The sequence below is a fragment of the Dinoponera quadriceps genome, unplaced genomic scaffold (assembly GCF_001313825.1).
Source record: "Dinoponera quadriceps isolate SergipeBrazil2010 unplaced genomic scaffold, ASM131382v1 scaffold405, whole genome shotgun sequence".
Lineage (NCBI taxonomy): Eukaryota > Metazoa > Arthropoda > Insecta > Hymenoptera > Formicidae > Dinoponera > Dinoponera quadriceps.
Genome location: NW_014554754.1, coordinates 2357552 through 2376643, shown reverse-complemented (window position 1 = coordinate 2376643; position 19092 = coordinate 2357552). Strand labels below are relative to the sequence as shown.

General features: G+C 47.8%; 1 protein-coding gene across 5 annotated transcripts in view; it reads right to left on the bottom strand.

Annotated features, from left to right (window-relative positions):
- LOC106741483 (protein phosphatase Slingshot homolog 2) overlaps nt 1-19092 on the bottom strand; it is a 134190-nt gene that overhangs the window by 27278 nt on the left and 87820 nt on the right. For all 5 annotated transcript variants that reach the window (XM_014613575.1, XM_014613574.1, XM_014613576.1 and 2 more), the window contains 2 exons: nt 11289-11467; nt 4704-4769 (listed from right to left, as the gene is read on the bottom strand). In XM_014613575.1, coding sequence (XP_014469061.1) covers nt 4704-4769; nt 11289-11467 — 245 coding nt within the window. The remainder of the gene's footprint in view (nt 1-4703; nt 4770-11288; nt 11468-19092) is intronic.

The following is a 19092-nucleotide window of genomic DNA, read 5'->3' as shown; positions in this document are numbered from 1 at the left end:
CGCAACAATAGAACGAAAAATAGACCAGAGTTTAACGCTGGGAAGGACGGGCCGTTTATAAACAACACTCGTTCGCGTCGCGCCGGGCATCTGCGTCAGCCCACGAAGAAAGTATCGGGACCGTTGAACCGTGACGTGCGCGTCTATATTTCATACTTGACACCGAACGGCGAGTTTCGGTGGGGAGGTGCCGCGACGGTACGAAAAAGCTTTGATGTCGGCGCGCATGAGCGTGTACGCTCGTCCGCAATTACGTATGTGGGTCACACGTCTACGGTGAGACCGGCCACCCACGTGAGCGACCGCGAGAGGTAAGACCTCTAATAAGAGGAGAGCTCTCTCTCTCTCTCTCTCTTTCTCTCTCTGTCTCTCCCGTGCCTACTTATGTAAAATTTCATGACACTTCTCGCGCGAGTTGAACACCGCCGCCGACATTTACGCGTCTCTTGAGCGTATCTCACTCGATCGTAATGAAACAATAACGCGGATTCGCGGAACGAGGATCGATCCGAACGATAAAGGTGCATAAAATAGACCGATTTGGGTCTAAAAAGTGTAACGTAAGTTTTGTATGTAATCTTGCGTTTTTCGGGGGTCGCACAATGGTGGAATTTTTATCTATCTAAACTCGTGGGCAAGTCAAAATGTGCGTCAAAATCGGCTTATATCACCGTCGCTCGCGTGAATCTTTGGTTATAATAATAATCGACAAGAAGAATTATTACCGCGCTTTAACGATGTAATAACACTTTCGTTTATAATTTACACCGCTATTCGTGAGCGTCCAAATGAAAGTAACGACCGACCGAGACAATAAAAATTGCCCGGCGCAAGAACAATTTTTAGAAACGCGCGCGATTATTTACGTAACGCGCGGCGGAGCGAGGAGAGACCGGGCTCGCGCAAAAACACGGGGAAACGGCGCGATTCCAAGTGAGGTTTGTTCGCCGACAACGCGCGACCACGTGGCGCAAATTCGGCAAAGTGACCACGCGTCGCGACGCGACGCGCGTCCACAAATGGCGCGGCCGATGGTCCATGGTCGTAACCAACCCCACCACGGTGTGTGATGTTGGTCGAGACCGACCGAGGCTTCTCCAAAAATAGGATGACGACGACGACGTCCTCGTCAACGACGACGACGTCGACCAGAGGGGAGGGACCGACGGGGCGCCTTGGACGTCGCGGCGTTCAGTAGCTCATAGCCTGCGCCGTTTCCGCGCATCTCCGGGCGCGGCGGTCGATCTTTCAAAAATAACAATTATAACTGGTATTTTCGCGGAGATTATTGATCCTCGTCGCTACACCACGAGAAAAAAGTACTTAAAAATTTATCTGCGGATGTAAGATGGGATGTAAGGTTTAGTTCGCAGAAATAAAGATTTTCTGCGAATTAAACCTTATTTCGGTGAAATAAATTATATATCCCCTAAAAAAATTGTTAAGTGTTCTTCTCCGACAAAGAAAAGGATTTCCTTGGCTTTGGCTTGGCTTTGTTTGATAAGCAACATAATTTAATCTCAAATATCAAATATCATTGTGTTTAAATGAAAATGTTGTCGTGTCACTAAACTATGTTGTCATTTGGTGGGAAAAATACAGTGCTATTTCGAGGAAATACATATAATATTTAACTTTCAAAATATCTATTTCATTATATATTGAATATTGTTTCACTAAACACAAAAACAAACATGTTATTTAACGCAAAGATATTTATTGCTTGAGGAAGCAAACAATCCTGTTCGTCAAATCAAACATTCATTTGTTCGCTGCCTTCCAAAATTTGTTTCAATTCAAGAAATTTGATCAAATCCAAGTAAATCTTTCTCTCTGCGCATCTGTGGGCACATTTGCTCGGCCCGAAATAAAAGAAAATAAAATGCACAATTCGAATTCCGTCGAATTGTTCCCCTCAAGATTTGTTAGTAATTAGATATTCCATTATTAACGTAGTTTCGGTAAAGATGAATCTGAATCGTTAAATCTCGCAGCTGATTTTCACGCTTGCAGCGTACCTTCAACTTTCGTGACACGAGTCGCTGCTGAAAAAAATTGCTTTCCACAGCGATCGTGCTCTTCTGTTTCTCAGTAGCACACCACGCCTTTCTTTCTTTCTTTACTTTCCACTCTGGGAATTCGCTTTAATCCGTCGCGCCTGGACGCTGCCGTTTGCGCGGCCATTGTAGTCGCGTGTGCAATCAATTTGCGAAACTAATCTATCAGTACGCCCACGAAAATTCACACTGCGGTGCGACATCAAAGCTGTTGTTCGCGCCCACGTGTGTCGGGCTGATCGGTCTTTCGCAAAAATCGACGCGAGCTAACGCTAATGCACGTGGCGATCGGAGGCAAGCCTATTTATAATCCAGACACCGTCCAAGCGCACGACGGTGCCAGAAATAACAAATCCCGAAGTCGTAGGTCACGAGAATAAGACGAGTATGGAGACGACGACGCCTACCTTGATAGACATTAGTTGACGTATTTTGATACACGTACGAAAGAGGTGTACGAGAATCGTTACGAATAATAATTAATGNCCCCCCCCCCCCAATGAATAAAAATGAAAAATGATCGTCCCCTTTGAGCCGACGATGTTATTACGAGATGCGCTCACGAGTAAAATAAAAAAATCTGTATAGCTCATCTGAATCGAACGTGATAATTTGCCGACAATAATCCGACTACTTCAGTAACGATTTCCCCTACGGTCGATCGGTCAAAGTGACACCGGAAAGAATGGTCGTACGTAAAGCGATCCGTGTGGGAAGACGGTATTTTCACCCGCGCTGAAAAATACAACACCGGAAGAGGCTGGGCGGCTAAGAAAGTTCCAGGCCTGTCGACAGCGTAGAGGGCAATTGTGATGTCGACCAATTAAGCCACGGCCCACGCCCGATTTTTCATTTCGCTCGTGCTCGAGCCTCTTCCGCATCGATAACATCTTCGTCATCCCACCCCCGAATCATTGCGCGCGGACTTCGTCGACGTTGCTCGACGTAGCGAGTTGACGCCGCCACATTTCTCTCTGCGTCATGAAACGCCTGACTTTACATCCCCCCGTGACAACATCGACGAATACATTTCGATTCACAGAGAAAAAGATTCTTTCTTTGGATTTAGTATACCTGTTTGACTTGGGTTTGTTTAATATAAACCAAAAAATGCAATATGAAGTATCATTCTGTTTCAATGAAAATGTTGCTTCACTAAAGTAAACTATGTTGTTTGATAGAAAAAGACACAGTATTATTTAGAGAAGATATTTCGTTTCGATAAAAAAAATTATCATTATCTATTGTAATCGATTCTATTATATCTATTATAAGTATTGTTCCAGAAACACACAAAAAAAGTTCTTTAATATTTTCCTAATATAATATTCTTCTTCAGTGTGTTTAGATGAAAATACAGAAAAATGTCACTTAACGCGAAGATACTTATCACCTAAGAAACTAAGCAATTCTGTCTGTTGACATTCGTTTACTCTGTTCCAAAAGGCAAATTAGTTGCAATTAAAGAAATTTTATTCGATCCGAGAAGAAATCTTTCTCTCTGTTATTATTTTCATAGTCTAAGCAGAAATTGAACAATTGGAAACGTTGAAGAGAGGAAACATATCGATTGTTCCAGGAGCTTCTCTTCGCGACAAAGAACGTCGCTGCTCGCGAAGTACGACGCGCGTCTTCCGCGTGCGACGAACGTCTCGGGTCATCCGTTGTGTAATTACACGGCATTATCTATTAGCCACGGTTGTTAAGCCCACGACAATGACCGTCCTCCGTTCAATCGCGTAACTCGTCCAGCGTAACCAGACGAGATATCGAATACCCCGCGGATGCCGGTCGCACGCAGCCCGATCGAAACGTCGCGCGCACGACTCGTCGTCCTACCGTCGTTGCCGTCATGAAAACGATTGACGTAGATCCCACAAACTTCTATATATATAATGTACCAGGCCATATATTTCTCATATATTAGCCTCATCTACGCGTACCCTAAATCTATCAAAACTGAAACAGAATGAGCGAGATAGAAGCACTTGAATTCCAGATGTGATAAGAAGTTCCTTCGCGAACTTTCAAGTATCATGCGATCTGTTTTTCGCACGAAAATGCCATTAAAGCGGTGTAAGGGTGTAAAACTGTACAACACAAAGATTGTGGGATATTTCTCTTCAAATATTTTATAACTGTTCCAAGTACTAGCGGAGAACCGCATTGTTTGCGCTCTAACTTATGCACAAGTTGCGTACATTAAGACCGGGTACGTCTGATAAGCGGCAGTACGCAGTCCGTATTATAATAGAAGTTTGTGGGCAAGGATCAACGACGCCTACTCGTCATCTATCTCGTTGATGCTCGCGAGACATTCGGCCAGGTATGAGCTAAGCGTAAAATTTTCGTCGGATACGTTAAAAGACTGTGCTCTCACACGGCTGAAACTTTAATGGCTCCTTTCACAAAGAAATGCGGTATGCGCGCGACGTGTTATTAAGAGTCCACGCATCCCTCGCACAATGGCGATTTCAAACGTCGGCTTAACACCGAAAGCACAGCCGCTCGCGGCTGTATCAAACAGCTGTTACGCAAAACGCAAAAAATGCCTCCGTCGCTATTTTTTTCCTCCCCCCTCCGTCCCCTCTCTTTCTCCGTTCTTACGCGCGAAACCAGTTTCGTTTATCAGAGATGCAGACTTACCACATGGCCTGAACGGACACCGGCTTGAAGATGTGTTGACGGCCGCAAACGCTGACCTTGAAACCCCTGGAAAATAAGAAATCCGGAAGTGAGATCGCGGCCTTTGGGGAGCACGACGTGTCGGGCGAGGTTGCCCTTATACAGAGCGCCGAGAGCTATCGAAGGACTATTTCGCGAATAATCGAGGCCGGCGCTCTGTTTCAGGACATTCCCGCGCCGCTTCAGACCCCTAATTTACAAAGAATGGGATAAGCTTTTACGTACGGCAAGTCCCGGCGACACGGACACGTGTTCGTCGAGAGTACGTGAAAAAAAATTAATCTCCAAAAGAATGTATATACAAACGTGAACAAAATTTCCTAATAATTGTTTATGAAGAACGCGACAACGTATGACTCGACAAATACGTTCGTTTAAAATTCTCCAATTTTCAATAAAATTCCCGGAGAATCCGTGATTTTTCCGGGCGTAAACAAATTCCCCGAGAATTCCAAGTTTCCCAAAGCAGTGGACATTCTGTCTATTAAAAAAAAAAAAAAGAAAAAAAAACTTCCATCCATTTTTTCATCAAGAACTCCTACCAAGGCTGCGTGCATTTTTATCCTCTACAAAGAAGGGGGCGACGTTATACGTTGGACGGTCAAAGTCGCGATTTCGCGCTTCTAAACTGCAACGGTAACGCAATTCTCGCGGTTAGGACACAGGAAGAGGGGGGGAGAGCGCGTATCCAGTATAGCCATTAATTACGCATTATGTAAAGGAGATCGCGGCTCGCTGCCGTAATGTACGCGCCGGCGGTAGATTTCCGGGAAATCGCTGCCGATCCCGCGGATCGTCTCTCTTCCAGAGAGAAACGGTACTCGCGACCGGTCATCGTTACGCATACGCTGCAGGTGGCTAAGGTATTGTCCGAGAGAGGCGCACGCTGCGAGCGATTGAGAAAAAACGAAGAGGCAAGGCCGTCGTTATCCTCGCACCGAATATCGATCGCTTTCCAAATTCCGCAAGGAGACCGCGCGCGAAACCGTAACACGTAACGGCACCGTGAGCCGCGACGACGTCCAAATTCGCGTTGCCTTACGTAACCGAGTTACACGCGGATAAATTGCAGTTACGTGAACGGCCGAACGCAGCGAGGAAGAAAACGAAGGAAAAAAAGGAGGGAAGAATCGTCGAACATCGCCGCGAGCGTTAAGACGCTCAAATTGGGATGCACGAGGCGGCTCGCCGTTCGAGAGATTCGGCCGCACGTGCGGCAACAACGCCGCCTGCGGATTCCCCGTACTCGCCGGCCGCGTTATTCCCTCTCACCACCCTCTCGAGCTACAAAACGGACGGAAAAAATGCAATTCCCCGAAATTACCCGGCCGCACCGTTATCGTTCAGATCGTAAACCGAACCGCCCTCCCTCCCTACCGTATGCAACAGCAGCACAACCTTCTTCCCCGGGCATTCCTCCTCCTCCTCTTCTCCGGCTTTCGGATCGTAATTCGCCTCTCTCTCTCTCTCTCTCTCTCTCATCGATTACAGTTACCCTCTTACGCACATTCCGCGAACGAATTTTACGGCCGGCCTCCCATTTCCTCGAGACGCACGGCGAGATCGATCGCAAAAATCGCGAGCGCAGAAGTTACCCGAGAGAGCCTGACTTGTGAGCAAAGTTCGAGATTCCACGCTTTTTTCCTCTCCCCGAGTTTTCCCCGACGTTTCCGATCCCCGTGATCCTCTCCCACGGTTTTCCGCAGGGTCCGCGGCAATCCCGACTCGTTTTAGCGTTATCATTATTATTACATCACGGGTACCTGGGTACGTTCGGAGGGAAAAAGGACGGTCGAGTTCAATGCGACGGCTTAATCCGCTTAAGTGGCGCGCAAGGCCGGATTAGCATCGCGTAACCGGCGCGCGCGCGGATTCCCGGCGGGGTTCGGCGGGAAAAAGAATTCCGCCGGTCGAATCGCGCGTTAACGACGCGACCTCTCGCAACGTTCGTTGTTTCGCCCGTTTATTTTTAATCCGCCCTCCGCCAGCGACACGTGCGCGATTCTCCGTCGGTCGCTTCGCGCTCGGCCACCGTCACATATATCGAATATCGAGCCGGTGAACCGCGACCGTTACGGCATTGAACGCGTTAACTAAATTCCCCCCTGTGCCGTGCGGGCCGAAGCCGCAGAGCAGGAGGAGAGCGACGGGGTGGCAATTCGCCGACTCGAGGTCGAGTAATCCCGGACTGTCGCAACCGGCGCGGTAACGTTTCAAATCGACCGATCGGGAAAGCGAGTGACGTATCTCGCGTGTGATGCGCGCGAGGAGGAACTCTCTCGCGAGTTCGCGACAGCCACGAGGAGCGGCGGAGGAGGGAGCAGAGGAGGTGGAGGAGAGGAAGATGAAGAGAGAGACGATCGTCCGCGCCCCGAGGGTCATCGACATCGTAGGAACGCGAGCTGACCGACCCGTTCGCGCTCATTTTCTTTTCCTATACACCCGCCTCCTTTTCTTTCCTTTTCCCTTCGCCACGCATCGGCCTGTCCGTCCGCCCGTCCGTCTGTTCGTTCGTCTGTCCGTCCCTTTATCGCTAATTTCGCGAGAATTGCTCGCCCGACCGGACGAACAACGCGCGCGCGTCGGCCCAGCCGATGTGCTCTCGCGTGGGTGGACTTTTTGCCGACGGCCGGGGAAAAGCCGCCGACGACGGAGTCCCGGCCGCCTCTTTACGCGCGAGACAGAGCTTCCTAATCGCGCGAAAAGCGCCGTGAGAGACGGAGAGAAAGAGAGGTCAACCCGAGAGGCTAGACGACGCGAGGATCGTTTTGTTGGCGCGCCGCGTCGTTGATATGAAAATTCCACGGTCATTAACTCGCCGAGAGCGCGGATACATCGCGCTGCCGGGGACCTCACGCGTCTCAACCGTCGTTTCTTGCCGAGGAGCTGTTATACACCAGCTGAACAGTTAGAGGGGCTATCGACGACGACGACAAAGAGCGACGCGTCCTTAAATTCACGATAACAATCGGTCCTTGCCGTTCCTTTCCGCGTGAACCGGCTCAGAGTGTCTCTCCCTCTCTCTCTCTTTCTTTCTTCTCGGGGGAAGAGAATTATTTCGAGAATGCGATGCTCGCAGTTCTTAAGAAGTCCTTAATTACCACAGGTCTTGCTGAATCGCGATTTAATCGATACTAGTCCCAATCATTCTCCAAGGCTTTCTCCGTTTATACTCACCGGGCCGCCTTAATTGATCGAAGAAAGTCGTCGGGGCGGCTGCACGGACGGTTTGTTCATTATTGAACCTACACCCCGAGAACGATGACGGAGTGACCGGGAAGATGCGGCGTAATCGCCGCGTGTGTCGCTCCGGAGATAGCTTCCTCCGTGGTCCGTTTTAGCGCGTCTCGCATCGGTACTCCACGGTATAATAAGCCAGTGGTTAATGAGAAACCCCGGCGAAGATTCACCGCGTGATTCACACCGCATCCCGCACTGCGGTAGGCAGGCAATCACGCTGAACAGCCGGCACGGTAACGCCCCGAGTCGAGCGCGATTTCGCAAGTTATGTCGCGACCTTCCGTCGTAACCTTGGTACTCACCTGTCAAGTACCTTGCCCGAACGCGCGTGCCTTACGGTAACGCGCTCCATTTCCCTACGCTCGTGAGAAGGACAGAGAGAGAAAGAGAGAGAGAGAGAGAGAGAGAGAAAAAGAGAGAAAGAGAGAGAGAACGAGCGCGAGAGCGGTGGCGACCTTCGCATTTATCTTTACGGAGGCGGTATCGTATATTATATATACGATACGCCGCAAACGAGAACAAGCGATCTATTGTGCGATCTCGCGGCATAAATCTGCGGAAAACGCAGCGATATCGGGGGGAAAAAAATAAAACACGGATCCTCCGCCCGTTTATTTACGATTCGACCATTCTCCTTCTCGCAAAAAAAAAAAAAGGGGAAAACGTCGACGAGCGAAAAGAATGAGTTAATCGTACGTTCCGGCACACGTCGCTTTCACGTGCCGAGCGGAGAGGATAAGTATTGAATCGGACCGCGAGCAATAACGAAAGGGAAAAAGGATAACCACGAGGCTTGGGCCTTAAATACAATTGAACTCGATAATGAAACGTCTTCGGCGGTTCGATAGTCCGATGGTAAAGGAACGGTGTGGGGTAGAAATTTAGTTTCTTTCCGCGATAAAAGCCGCGCGCGCTCTTCGGAAACTCGGCGGAGAAAGGTGGAGAAAGCACGGTGGACGGTGAGCATTCGGTCTACGTGGAGCGCATTGTCTACATCGATTACGGGCGGAAAGACAGCGCGCGGTCGATACTCAGACGCGGATAGACTATTCGCCCGTTTACGCGTGTACAGAGAGCAGATACTCTCCTTTCGTTTCACGGCGCGTACGCCGTTCGACACGTTCGACTAATTACCGACGCAACGGACTTAGCGCGAGCGTGTGGCGAGCCGTGGCAATGAGTCACTTTAAAGCGGAGAGAATCGGACTAGGCGAGCTGCGTTAGAAAGCGCGCCACCGGCTGCTCGCTTAATGCGGCCTGATAATATTTGTTGATCGATCAGGTCGCCGGATATAAAACAGCGCGCGTGTTACGCCTGAAGAGTCACCGGGGGGGGGGGNGGGGGGGGGGGGGGGGATGTCGATCGAGCGAAATGCATCCGAGCTGCACGGAGTGTCTCAGAAGTATCGCATGTCCTCCTCCTCCTGGCCATGAATTCTCTCCTGTCGACTTGTCCTTGACGGAGAATTAATAGATGACGTACAACGAATTGTTCTTTTGCGCTCGGAGCTCAAATTTTACACGGTATATACTGAGAAAAGGAGCAGTTAATCGATAAAATCAGCGGTCACCTCCTCCCCCTTCTTCTCGTTCGATGAAATATTGTACTCGCTAATTAAGTGACGCGTTAGCGATACGTTTGAGAACAAATTTGATTTCGTTCGTCTAAGCAAAATTTTCTTTGATTCTGTCGACCCTTTTCTCAGTACACAATTACGGTCTTCAGTCGTAAGATTTTGACAAATTCGCGAAAAAAAAATACACCGTGCATCATCGCCAAAGTTGGAGGTACACGTTGAAATAAAAGCCCTACGTAATTACGAGGGAGATTTCGAAGTTGGTATTTCGAATTTGAAGGTATGAACAGAAGGGCAACAGTTCACGCCGCGATAAATGAAAATATCTACCGTCATCGTCCATCACCTCTCGGGTGAGCGATTTCGCATCTGCAAAAATTGGTTTCCGAGCCGATCAAATCATCGACGATCCGACGAATTGTTGCTAATTTCTAATAAGACCGTGCTTTGTATTCTACGTCTGCGTCTACGAGAGAATGGACGGGTTAACGATGGGGAAAGTAAACATCCTGAGTGTGTCTGTCAATATGACTTGATTGAGATAACGGAAACTGCGAAGTGAATTTTTTCCCGTCCTTGATTATAGGCATTAGTCGGCACAGTCGTAATAGAAAGTGTATTGAGACGTATGTAAAACAGTCCACCGACGAGACCGACAATTATTCTAACTGTCCGCGGCTTCGAGGAAGAAGGAAGACATCTGATGCCAGGGTCACCACACGGTGTGCATTACATACTGTTGCACTTGCAGATGCACATTCACGCCGCGCGTGACGTAAGCGGTGACGACGTTCGTCCAACGTACGGTTATTGTTCGCCGACATTCGATCTTATCTCCATACGACGCTCCCGCCGACTTATTTTACGATATTTCAGCTGGATATCACGTACGTTTTGCCGATCGGTGGCACGCGATGAAAATGAAGATCGACAAGTCATGAAAGAAATCACGTCGGAAATACTCGAGTAATTAACACTATGAATGTAGAGTAATATTTTATAAATGCAAATACGCAAAATTTATTTTATCCGGTCGAAAAGTATTTCCAATATTATGAAGATTGAGCAACATCGTGCGAAATAAACAGAACGTCCCACGGAATAGGAATCGCAGTCATTTCTTTAGTTAGTAAAACAAAAGATGATATTTTTACTTGTTGCACATTTACTATTAAAAATTCAGCGAAGAAAAAAATTGTTGCCGCCAGTTGTTTTTCTTAGTTTCGCTGAAGGAAGATTACCCTTTAATCTTGCATTGGTGAAACTTCATAAAAAAAAAATAAATAAAAAAAAACTAACTTGTGAAACTTCGTGAAACTTCATAAAAAAAAAAACTAACAGAGAAAATTTTCTCTTCGACAACTTTTTGGCAATGAATAAAAATATTACTCAGAATTGATTCTGCCCATTTTGTTCCGCTAACATATGAAGTATACGGAGGTCTGAGTAGAGGGGAATCTCGGGATGCATTTTTCACGAAGGCACAGGCTGAGATTGCCCGGCGATCAGTCGACAGTTAGCGAGCGATGTTATATAAGAAATCATAAATGAGACGGATAGAGTGGCATTCCCGCGGGCTGGTAATCACCGGGACGTACTAATTCGCGGTGGCGCGGGAATTATTGCAGAAAGTAGCGAGAGATCGGAATGGTTCTCGCTCCGGGGAGAGCGCGTTGTGACGGCGATGACGCGACGAGAAAAAGAGGCGATTGCGCCAGGAGTTACTTACCCGTCGCCGTCGAGAGTGATAGCGGTGTCGGCCAAAACTCGCAGCACAAGACCGACGGTCGCCCTGGCGTGGCAATCGATACCGAGAAGGCAGCTCTCCTCGGCGTCCTGCCTTCCTGTGCACGAGACGACGACGAGGTATCGCGTCCTTCCTGGATGCACCGACTCCAGTTTCACGGCCTGAAAGAAAAACACGAGGAAGTCTCCGATTACTTTACGGCTGTTTCAAGCACGGCTCACGAATGACGGGACATTTAAGCGCCGCTTACGAGCGAGGCGACATTTAAACCGTCGATCGAGCTTAAGTGCCCGCGAGAGTTGCCTCGGATACTTCGAATTACGATATAATACGGGGGGCGTTTCGCACAAGGGCGAGGCCGTCTCTCTTGCGAGAAAGATATTAAAGTTTGAACGAGGCGGGCTCCCCGCAATGAGATACATGAGTATAGAAAATGACCGAATTTTACGCAGTTTTTCAAGCTACCTCGATAGAGTTTAACGTTGAAGAATTTTCCGGGAAAATTACGGCAACGGATGCGGACGCATATCAATATTTCTGTCTATCCGAGTCGAAAGGTTAAATTCTACATCAAGCCTTCAAGTGGAAAATAAGCGCATTAAGTGCTCCTTTAATGCTGCGAGAGGAATTTAGTCCCCCGGAGTCTCAATGTTAGTTCCACGTTAAGCCTTCAAGCGGAGAACACGGCAATTTCCCATTTGTGACGCTAAAAAAGGAGCACAATAGAAGACCATCGAACAATTAACGCAAGAACTAAATTGGACTTAAAGCAGGGCTAAGATTGGGACTCGGGTAGGATGAATGGCTCGTTTTGATCACAAGGAACGCGCGTCTCGATGACTTGACGAGATATACAGAAGCGCGATTCACCCGAATTCCCGTGCACTCGTCGCGAATACCACGATCGCTATCTTCCAGGGTTAACGACACCATCAGGGAAGTGATGTTACACAACCAGCTCATTGGCTTCGCTTCCGTTCAACGGGCGGCTTCCCGTTTCCATCGATATCGACAGTGTAATAATACGGTCTACCTACTTCGATCCATCCACTTTGCATACCGCCGCCACAAAAGTCACACTTTTATCAATTACACGCGTGGTGTCGCAAGCTAATGACAGACGCACGGTGTCGATCGTGCGTCCTTCATCGCGGAAACGCCGATGAAACCACCAGCGGTCTCCCATCGGGGAACAATCAAATATTTTTTTAATCGGAAAACAGAAAACAGATCCGTGTTGCGGAGCCGACGATTGCAATTACCCTTTGTGGCGCGGAGCGAAGGGTTAACGAGAGAGAAATCGACGTGCAGCGTGGAGAATAGAAGGCCGCCGGTCGAACGGCGAGCGAGCACGCTTCCTCGGAGAATTCCCAGGATGAAATCCTGCGTGTGAGATATTCCGCTGGTTAAAACGATCAGGCGGAACGCTCACAATAATTCGCTCGCTCGATTAAACGCGAGCGTATCACTCGCAGTCATCTCACCGCGAGGGTTTAAAAGTTCCGTCGCGCGATGCTCCCGAGAGCGGACTGTTTAATTACTTTCACCGGTTGCCCCCNCTTTCCCCGGTTGCCCCCCCCCCCCTCCCCATCCCCGTCTCTAGACATCGGCTACCGGCGGCCAAAGGAAACGCCGGCATGAAATGAACGACACGAATTACGGGAAATCGCACGGATGAGAGGAGTGAAGGAGAGAACGAGAAGAGCAACCCGTGACGCGTCCCGGTTGCGAGCATTACACTTATCTCGCGGACGCGCGATTTTACACACGCGATTCGTACTCCCCGTGTCCCTTCGTAATGCCGCCAATTTGTAGTACACAGTCTCGGCTTTTCCCATCTTCTGTCCATCTTCTCAATCGTGATTTCGTTATCGCGCTTAGATTAAGTTTAATATCAGCTGTCACCTGGCCTTCTCAGACGTCGGATAAGTTAGAGGAACATGACGAGCACAATTCTAATACTTTCATTTGTTGCTAAAATGTTGCCGAAGAATCAAATTCGTCGCTCTGTTAATTTATTTAATAAAGCTTCGCTTAAGGAAGATTAAGTTAGCAAAACGATATATATATATATATATATATATTGCAAGGAAATTCAACGCAACAATATATGAATTTGTTGGAAATTAGTTCCTCAAAACACGGTGTGATCCTATTTATGTTATTATTGTTCACGAAATAAATTTAAACAACAGCGAAGAATCGCTCAGCGCGTGCTAAAGTTCTCCTCTGTTGTTTAACATTATTTCGCGCGCAACAAATTCATAATTTTGATATTTCAAGAGCAACGTATTCAAACAGTATCTCAGTAGCAAATTTGAGCGAGCAACCAATTTATTTTCTGACTTGCTCTTATAACTGGGAGAGGTCTAACGCACTAAGCTTCGATCACGTGATTTTCTCGTTTATGTAAAGTATCCCCTTAAATTCTCGCTATAATTTGAACAGATAGCAGTATTCAATAAAGCTTAACAACAATAACAATTTTTGAACGCCGCCGAGGCACGCTCGTGCGGTGCAAATCGGCCGCGCGAGACTCGCGAGTGTCGCGTTGCCACAGGCGTCGTGTGCGTTTTTACAATGTGTAAAAAGGCAATTAACATTTCCGCACCCTCTCGAGTATTCCAACCGGGGCCGATAACGATAACAGACCGGATTTCGTCGACAGCCGTCGCGTCTGTCTTGGCGCGCGCTACGCCGCTTATAGGTGCTGCGTCGTCCTCGTCGTCGTCTCGTGAATTCCTTTCCTCATTCGAGCGCAAAAAAAAGGAGGGGGGGGGGGCGAGAATACGAGCGTTAATCGCGCGCCGGTGCGTTCGCGCGTAACGACGCACTCGCGGGCGTTAATAAATGATAAGTGCACCTCGCGCGGTTATCTCGCGCGGCCGCAGCTAATTAAGTTTCATATATCAATGGCTCGAAACGAGAACGGGTCCGATGTCTTCTTTCTAGGATTTGGAGCGGAAAGAGGAAAATATATTGTACGAGAGAGTCGGTTCTCTTCTTCTTGTCTTTTTTTTTCATCTTCCTCTCGCCTCGAAAATGAATGACGTTAACTGCTCGCTGCGCCGGGGATCCTCTTTTTCATACACTTTTCACACCGCTGCGCGCACGTAATTAACATTCTCTGATTGTGTCCGATATATCTCACGGGAATAATTGTTGATACGTTAGTATGAAAAAATGAAGGCGTTATGGTTAATTAAAGATCGTATCTCGGCATTCGCATGTCCGAAGAGTGCGATCATCTCGATAAAAATGCTGTATCGATCCTACCTCTCCGCGGGATTAATGTAAAAATATATTCCCCGGGTAACCGAGCGAATATAAACGTTCCAAATAACGGCACGTGGATACTTCAGCGGTCTTATATATATGCATGCACTCAAATAATTGCAAATAATTAAATGTACCGAGATGATAATTTTAAATAAATTAAAAAAGTGTCGATACGGATGGAAAAACTCGTTGGCAAAATATATATCGGAATAACGAACGGCGACGGAGAGGCTGAGAAAATATAAAGTACAGAAATGTTCGTCTCGTGCTTGTGTGCGTATCGTCTATTGCGGCTTACATCCGCCGATAGACGGATTTTTACATTCAGCCGATCGTCGCCGCTCGATCGCGATTTTCCGGCGAATATGCGCGGCCTCTCGACGCCGGAAATCCCTCGCTTCCATCCGAAAGGAGGAAGTGGCCGATTAATTCGTGCGACAGATATCGCAGTCACGATTCGCCGTCTCGCGCCGGTTCCGCCATTAATCATCGAGCGAGACGATTTCCCGATCGCGATTAACAGCGCCACGATTACGCGATCCGTTCGTTCATGCGCGAGAGTGTCTTCGGGACGCGAGGCGCCGCGCGGCGAAATCGTAAAAACAATCCCCGACGGGCCGAAGAGAGCGAGGAGATGGCGAAAGTCCGGACGGAATCAGCGGAAAAGGAAAGGCGGAAAGTCGGTTGATAGAAAAATTGGCCTTCAGATAGTTAGATAAGTATTAATTATAAACGATAATAATTAGAGAACGCGCACCGCTCGTTGACGTGGCTCATTGTCCGCGCGACTCGCGAAAGTCCCGCTTTCGTTGCCGCGATATTACGAAGCGACCTCGGCGAGGGGAACGCATGCTAATTCGCGCGAATCGCACTTGACGAAACTCATGAGAGGCCGCGGTTTAACGTCAAATTAATTCAAATGCCGACAGAGACGCGTCACGCAGTCTGCAGACGTCCGCATTTCCGGGTTCCGCAATTACGCGCGGTTAACTCTGGCAAATAGGTGACAAGACAGGTAAATACAACTACAGAATATGTTTTACTGTGTCGATCTGTACTTTTAACACAGGCGGATATTCCTCGTACCGTAAATTGCTCGGCTTGTAAGGATGTAAATTGTCCTTTCAAATAAATAATTAATTCTTTTCTGCAAAAGTCAAGGCCGAATGACGTTATGTGATGAATCGGCCGCGAATTTCGACGTAAAAGTCGACGCAGAAGAAGACGTCCGGCGCCCGGCAGATTAAAACTTTCCGACTTCAATTAAGACGCGCATCTTGTGAGATCTTCATCCTGAACGGACGCGAAAGTACTATAAAATTAGTGCGCTTGCGGAACATAGCATGAAACTGAACGACACGGCGGCGAGAAAATCTTAATGGGGAAATAACACCGTGCGCGGTGAATTATTAGTATCCCGGTTAACAATTATACCTCCGACGACATCCCGTCATCGACACGCCGACGCGCTATCTACGATAATCTACATCGTCGTACTTTTCATCGTCTAAGAAAAAAGTATTAAGATGCTCAAGTACGGAGAACGAGCTCGCTTTTACCGCGGCGCACGGTGTTCGCGTGCAAATTGCGCGTTATTTTGCGTTTCTATCTAAAGTTAAAAAAAAAATTTATATATATAAATTTAGATTTGTGTTCATTTATTTTGCATGTGCAATTTCCGCACATGTCGACTCGCCGGAAGTGAACTTACCGAAAGTCAATTCGTCAAGCCCAGCGAGAATCGATTTGTCGATATTCCACGATATTTCGCCACGACAGACCACAGCTTTAAAATTAGACTCGATACCGCGAAATTTCCGCCGGGCAAGATGAAAGGAGAGACGATAAAGAGAGAGGTGTATCTGGTGCGTATACTCTCGTATACGTCGCATCGCGCACCAGAAGATACATCGAACACGTGTCGGCGTTAGATCCCCGTTAGATACGAGATTGCGAGAGACTCTCATGTGTGCCATTAAGCTCGCTCGCCTAGGAATCGTGTCCTAATCCGTCGAATCCTCGCCACAGCGAGGACGGGACTGAAAGTCGGACAATTAGATTTACATCGACCGTCGTAAGGCGCATGTAACGCGGCGTGTTCGCTTCGGCGAATCGTTCGCTCGCGCGGATTTAGAACCGTGTGAAATTACGACTCGGGTCACGATGAATACCGCCAGCTTGCAGTGAGCGCATTGTAAGCTGTGTCGTGAAATAGACGCGCAATTAATAAATAAAATTACGTAACAGCGTTCGCGTGGTTGGGTCAGATCGGGTCGGGTGTTTTCCGCTCGGTCGTCGAGTATTCCGTCTTTTCGAGATTTTTGGACTGAAATTCGCAAGTAAAAGCGAGCAACCTGATTCGAATAACTCTTTTTGCCGTGGAAGAGCCGAGTTTCCATGTTTGTTCCTTTCGTTTTCAAAGTTAATTGCGCAAATCTGGCTGATGATACGCAATAAAAAATGTTGGATCCTCAAGGAGTTTAAAAGACCAGAGTAAGAAGATTTTGTGTTACAAACGGTACATCCAAATTTTCGTATTGCTTCAACAAGGTGAATATGTGAAAAAAATAATATGTTAACAAGACAGATGTTAACATATCTGTGTGCTCTTCAACACATCCCCCCACGTTAAAGTAACGTGAAAATTTAGGCGGACCGTCTGAAACAAAAGATTTTACTTGTAGATTTTTTATTATATATATTTCTGTACCGGGTACAATCAAGAATATCATAATAGTCGGAAATTGTTCTCGAAAATAAACAGGAATCGCAAGACGGAGCGACTGAGAGTCACTGATCTTCTCGAGCGAAGAAACAAGTATCCGGTACGCGTGTGATTTTATTTAGGTCACGTGACACCGAAATTACAGCTCGCGTCGTGGCTACATGCTTCGTCTCGGGGGGCCACTTCCAGCCGTTTAATCTCGCGGAGGAGTTTCTCGCTACACGCCTAAACGAGATAATCGTTATCGAAAGCTGGAAAGGATCCTAAAGGGGGATTATGGTGAACGAGAGGAAGAGTCCGGTACGCCCGGGGCATAACTCGTAGTTAAGAGGACGATAGCATCTCCAGACGGTCATTTCTCCTCGGCGCGCACCAGCCGGTGCACCGAGGAGACGCGCGCGCCGTACGAATATGTTTTTCGCGCGGCCGGCCTTGAAGAGGGCGGCTCGCGGGGTTAACGCGAGTCAGGTTAGCCAAGGTCACGTCGGCTGGACCTTTGAGCGATTTAGCGCCGGTGTCCTCGTTATCCGGGCGACATTGACCCTGGATCAACCCGGACTACTCGCGGATTTCAACACTCGATGTGTCAACTTACCCCCTGACGTTTCGGAGCGCCGAGTAAAAAGTTCGCGCTCGCCTCCGCTCTTCGTCTCCCCGGTAGAAATTTAAAAACGGGGGCTGGAAAGAACCCACACAATTTCTCTCCGCTTGTATCTAAGCTCTGTGAAGACAAACCCATTTGGGCCCCGCACAGAAATGCAACACTTGTACTAACTAGGGCCAGATTTGTAAATTGTAAACTAGGCCTTATCTTGGCACGCCTAAATCCTAGTCTACAATAGTGTTTTAAGTGCATTAAGCCTGAATACTTAAGGAATTGGCCGGTCACAATCGATCATTCTTCTCGCATTCGACCGTGATCGGCCAATTCCTTAAAGCTTAAGATTTAAAACGCCTATTATATACCGGGATTAACTACGTTCTATCTGAAACGTCTGACTGGACCACGTTATATCTTATTACACTACTAATTTATAACAAGATTTAAATGCGGACTTGTAGACTTTTAAATAAAAATAAAAATTTCTTTAAATACTATTTTTGAAAATCAAAATCAAAGTTAGTTAATTCGGTCTTATTTCGACCTTACTGTGGTGAATTTCATTCGAGTCTCTTTAAGACTTCGCATTAAACTATTTCAAGAATCGGCTAATCAGACCCCGACTGAGCCCTATGAGCATTGTTATTGCCTTTTCAAGGCCTATTCACGAAATTCCGTTCAGAACTCGCGTTTCTTGGCGGCCATATCCAGGCAATAAAGACAGGCTCATTTTGGAACATGCCTACTTAGGACCGCTACAGGACTCTGGGCACGCCTGAAATTAATTTCTATCCGGGTCGCGATCGGGCCGAACGGTTTAATTGACAGTTCAGTGGAAAAGATTCCGCCAAGACGGGAAGAATTTATCGAACGTCTGACTCTCGAGAGGCAGCCGGCAATCAGTTGGCACCGAAAAGCAGGTCGCTCGTCCCAGCCGATATCCGATCGATTCTCGAGTCCACGGAGATCCCACGAGAGGCGTCGCGAAAGGCCACCACCGTGAAAGTGTTTCGCGATCACGTCCCGATCAACTGTGCTAGCGAACGTTGGTTCACCGGCGAGCGCGTGCAAAGGCGCAGCGCAAAATGCAGCGCATCCGCGAACGAAAGTGAATCGAAGGAGACGCGAGAAAAGGACGAGCCTCGGTGTTTTCTCGTCGCTCCCCGACCCCCCCCCCCCCC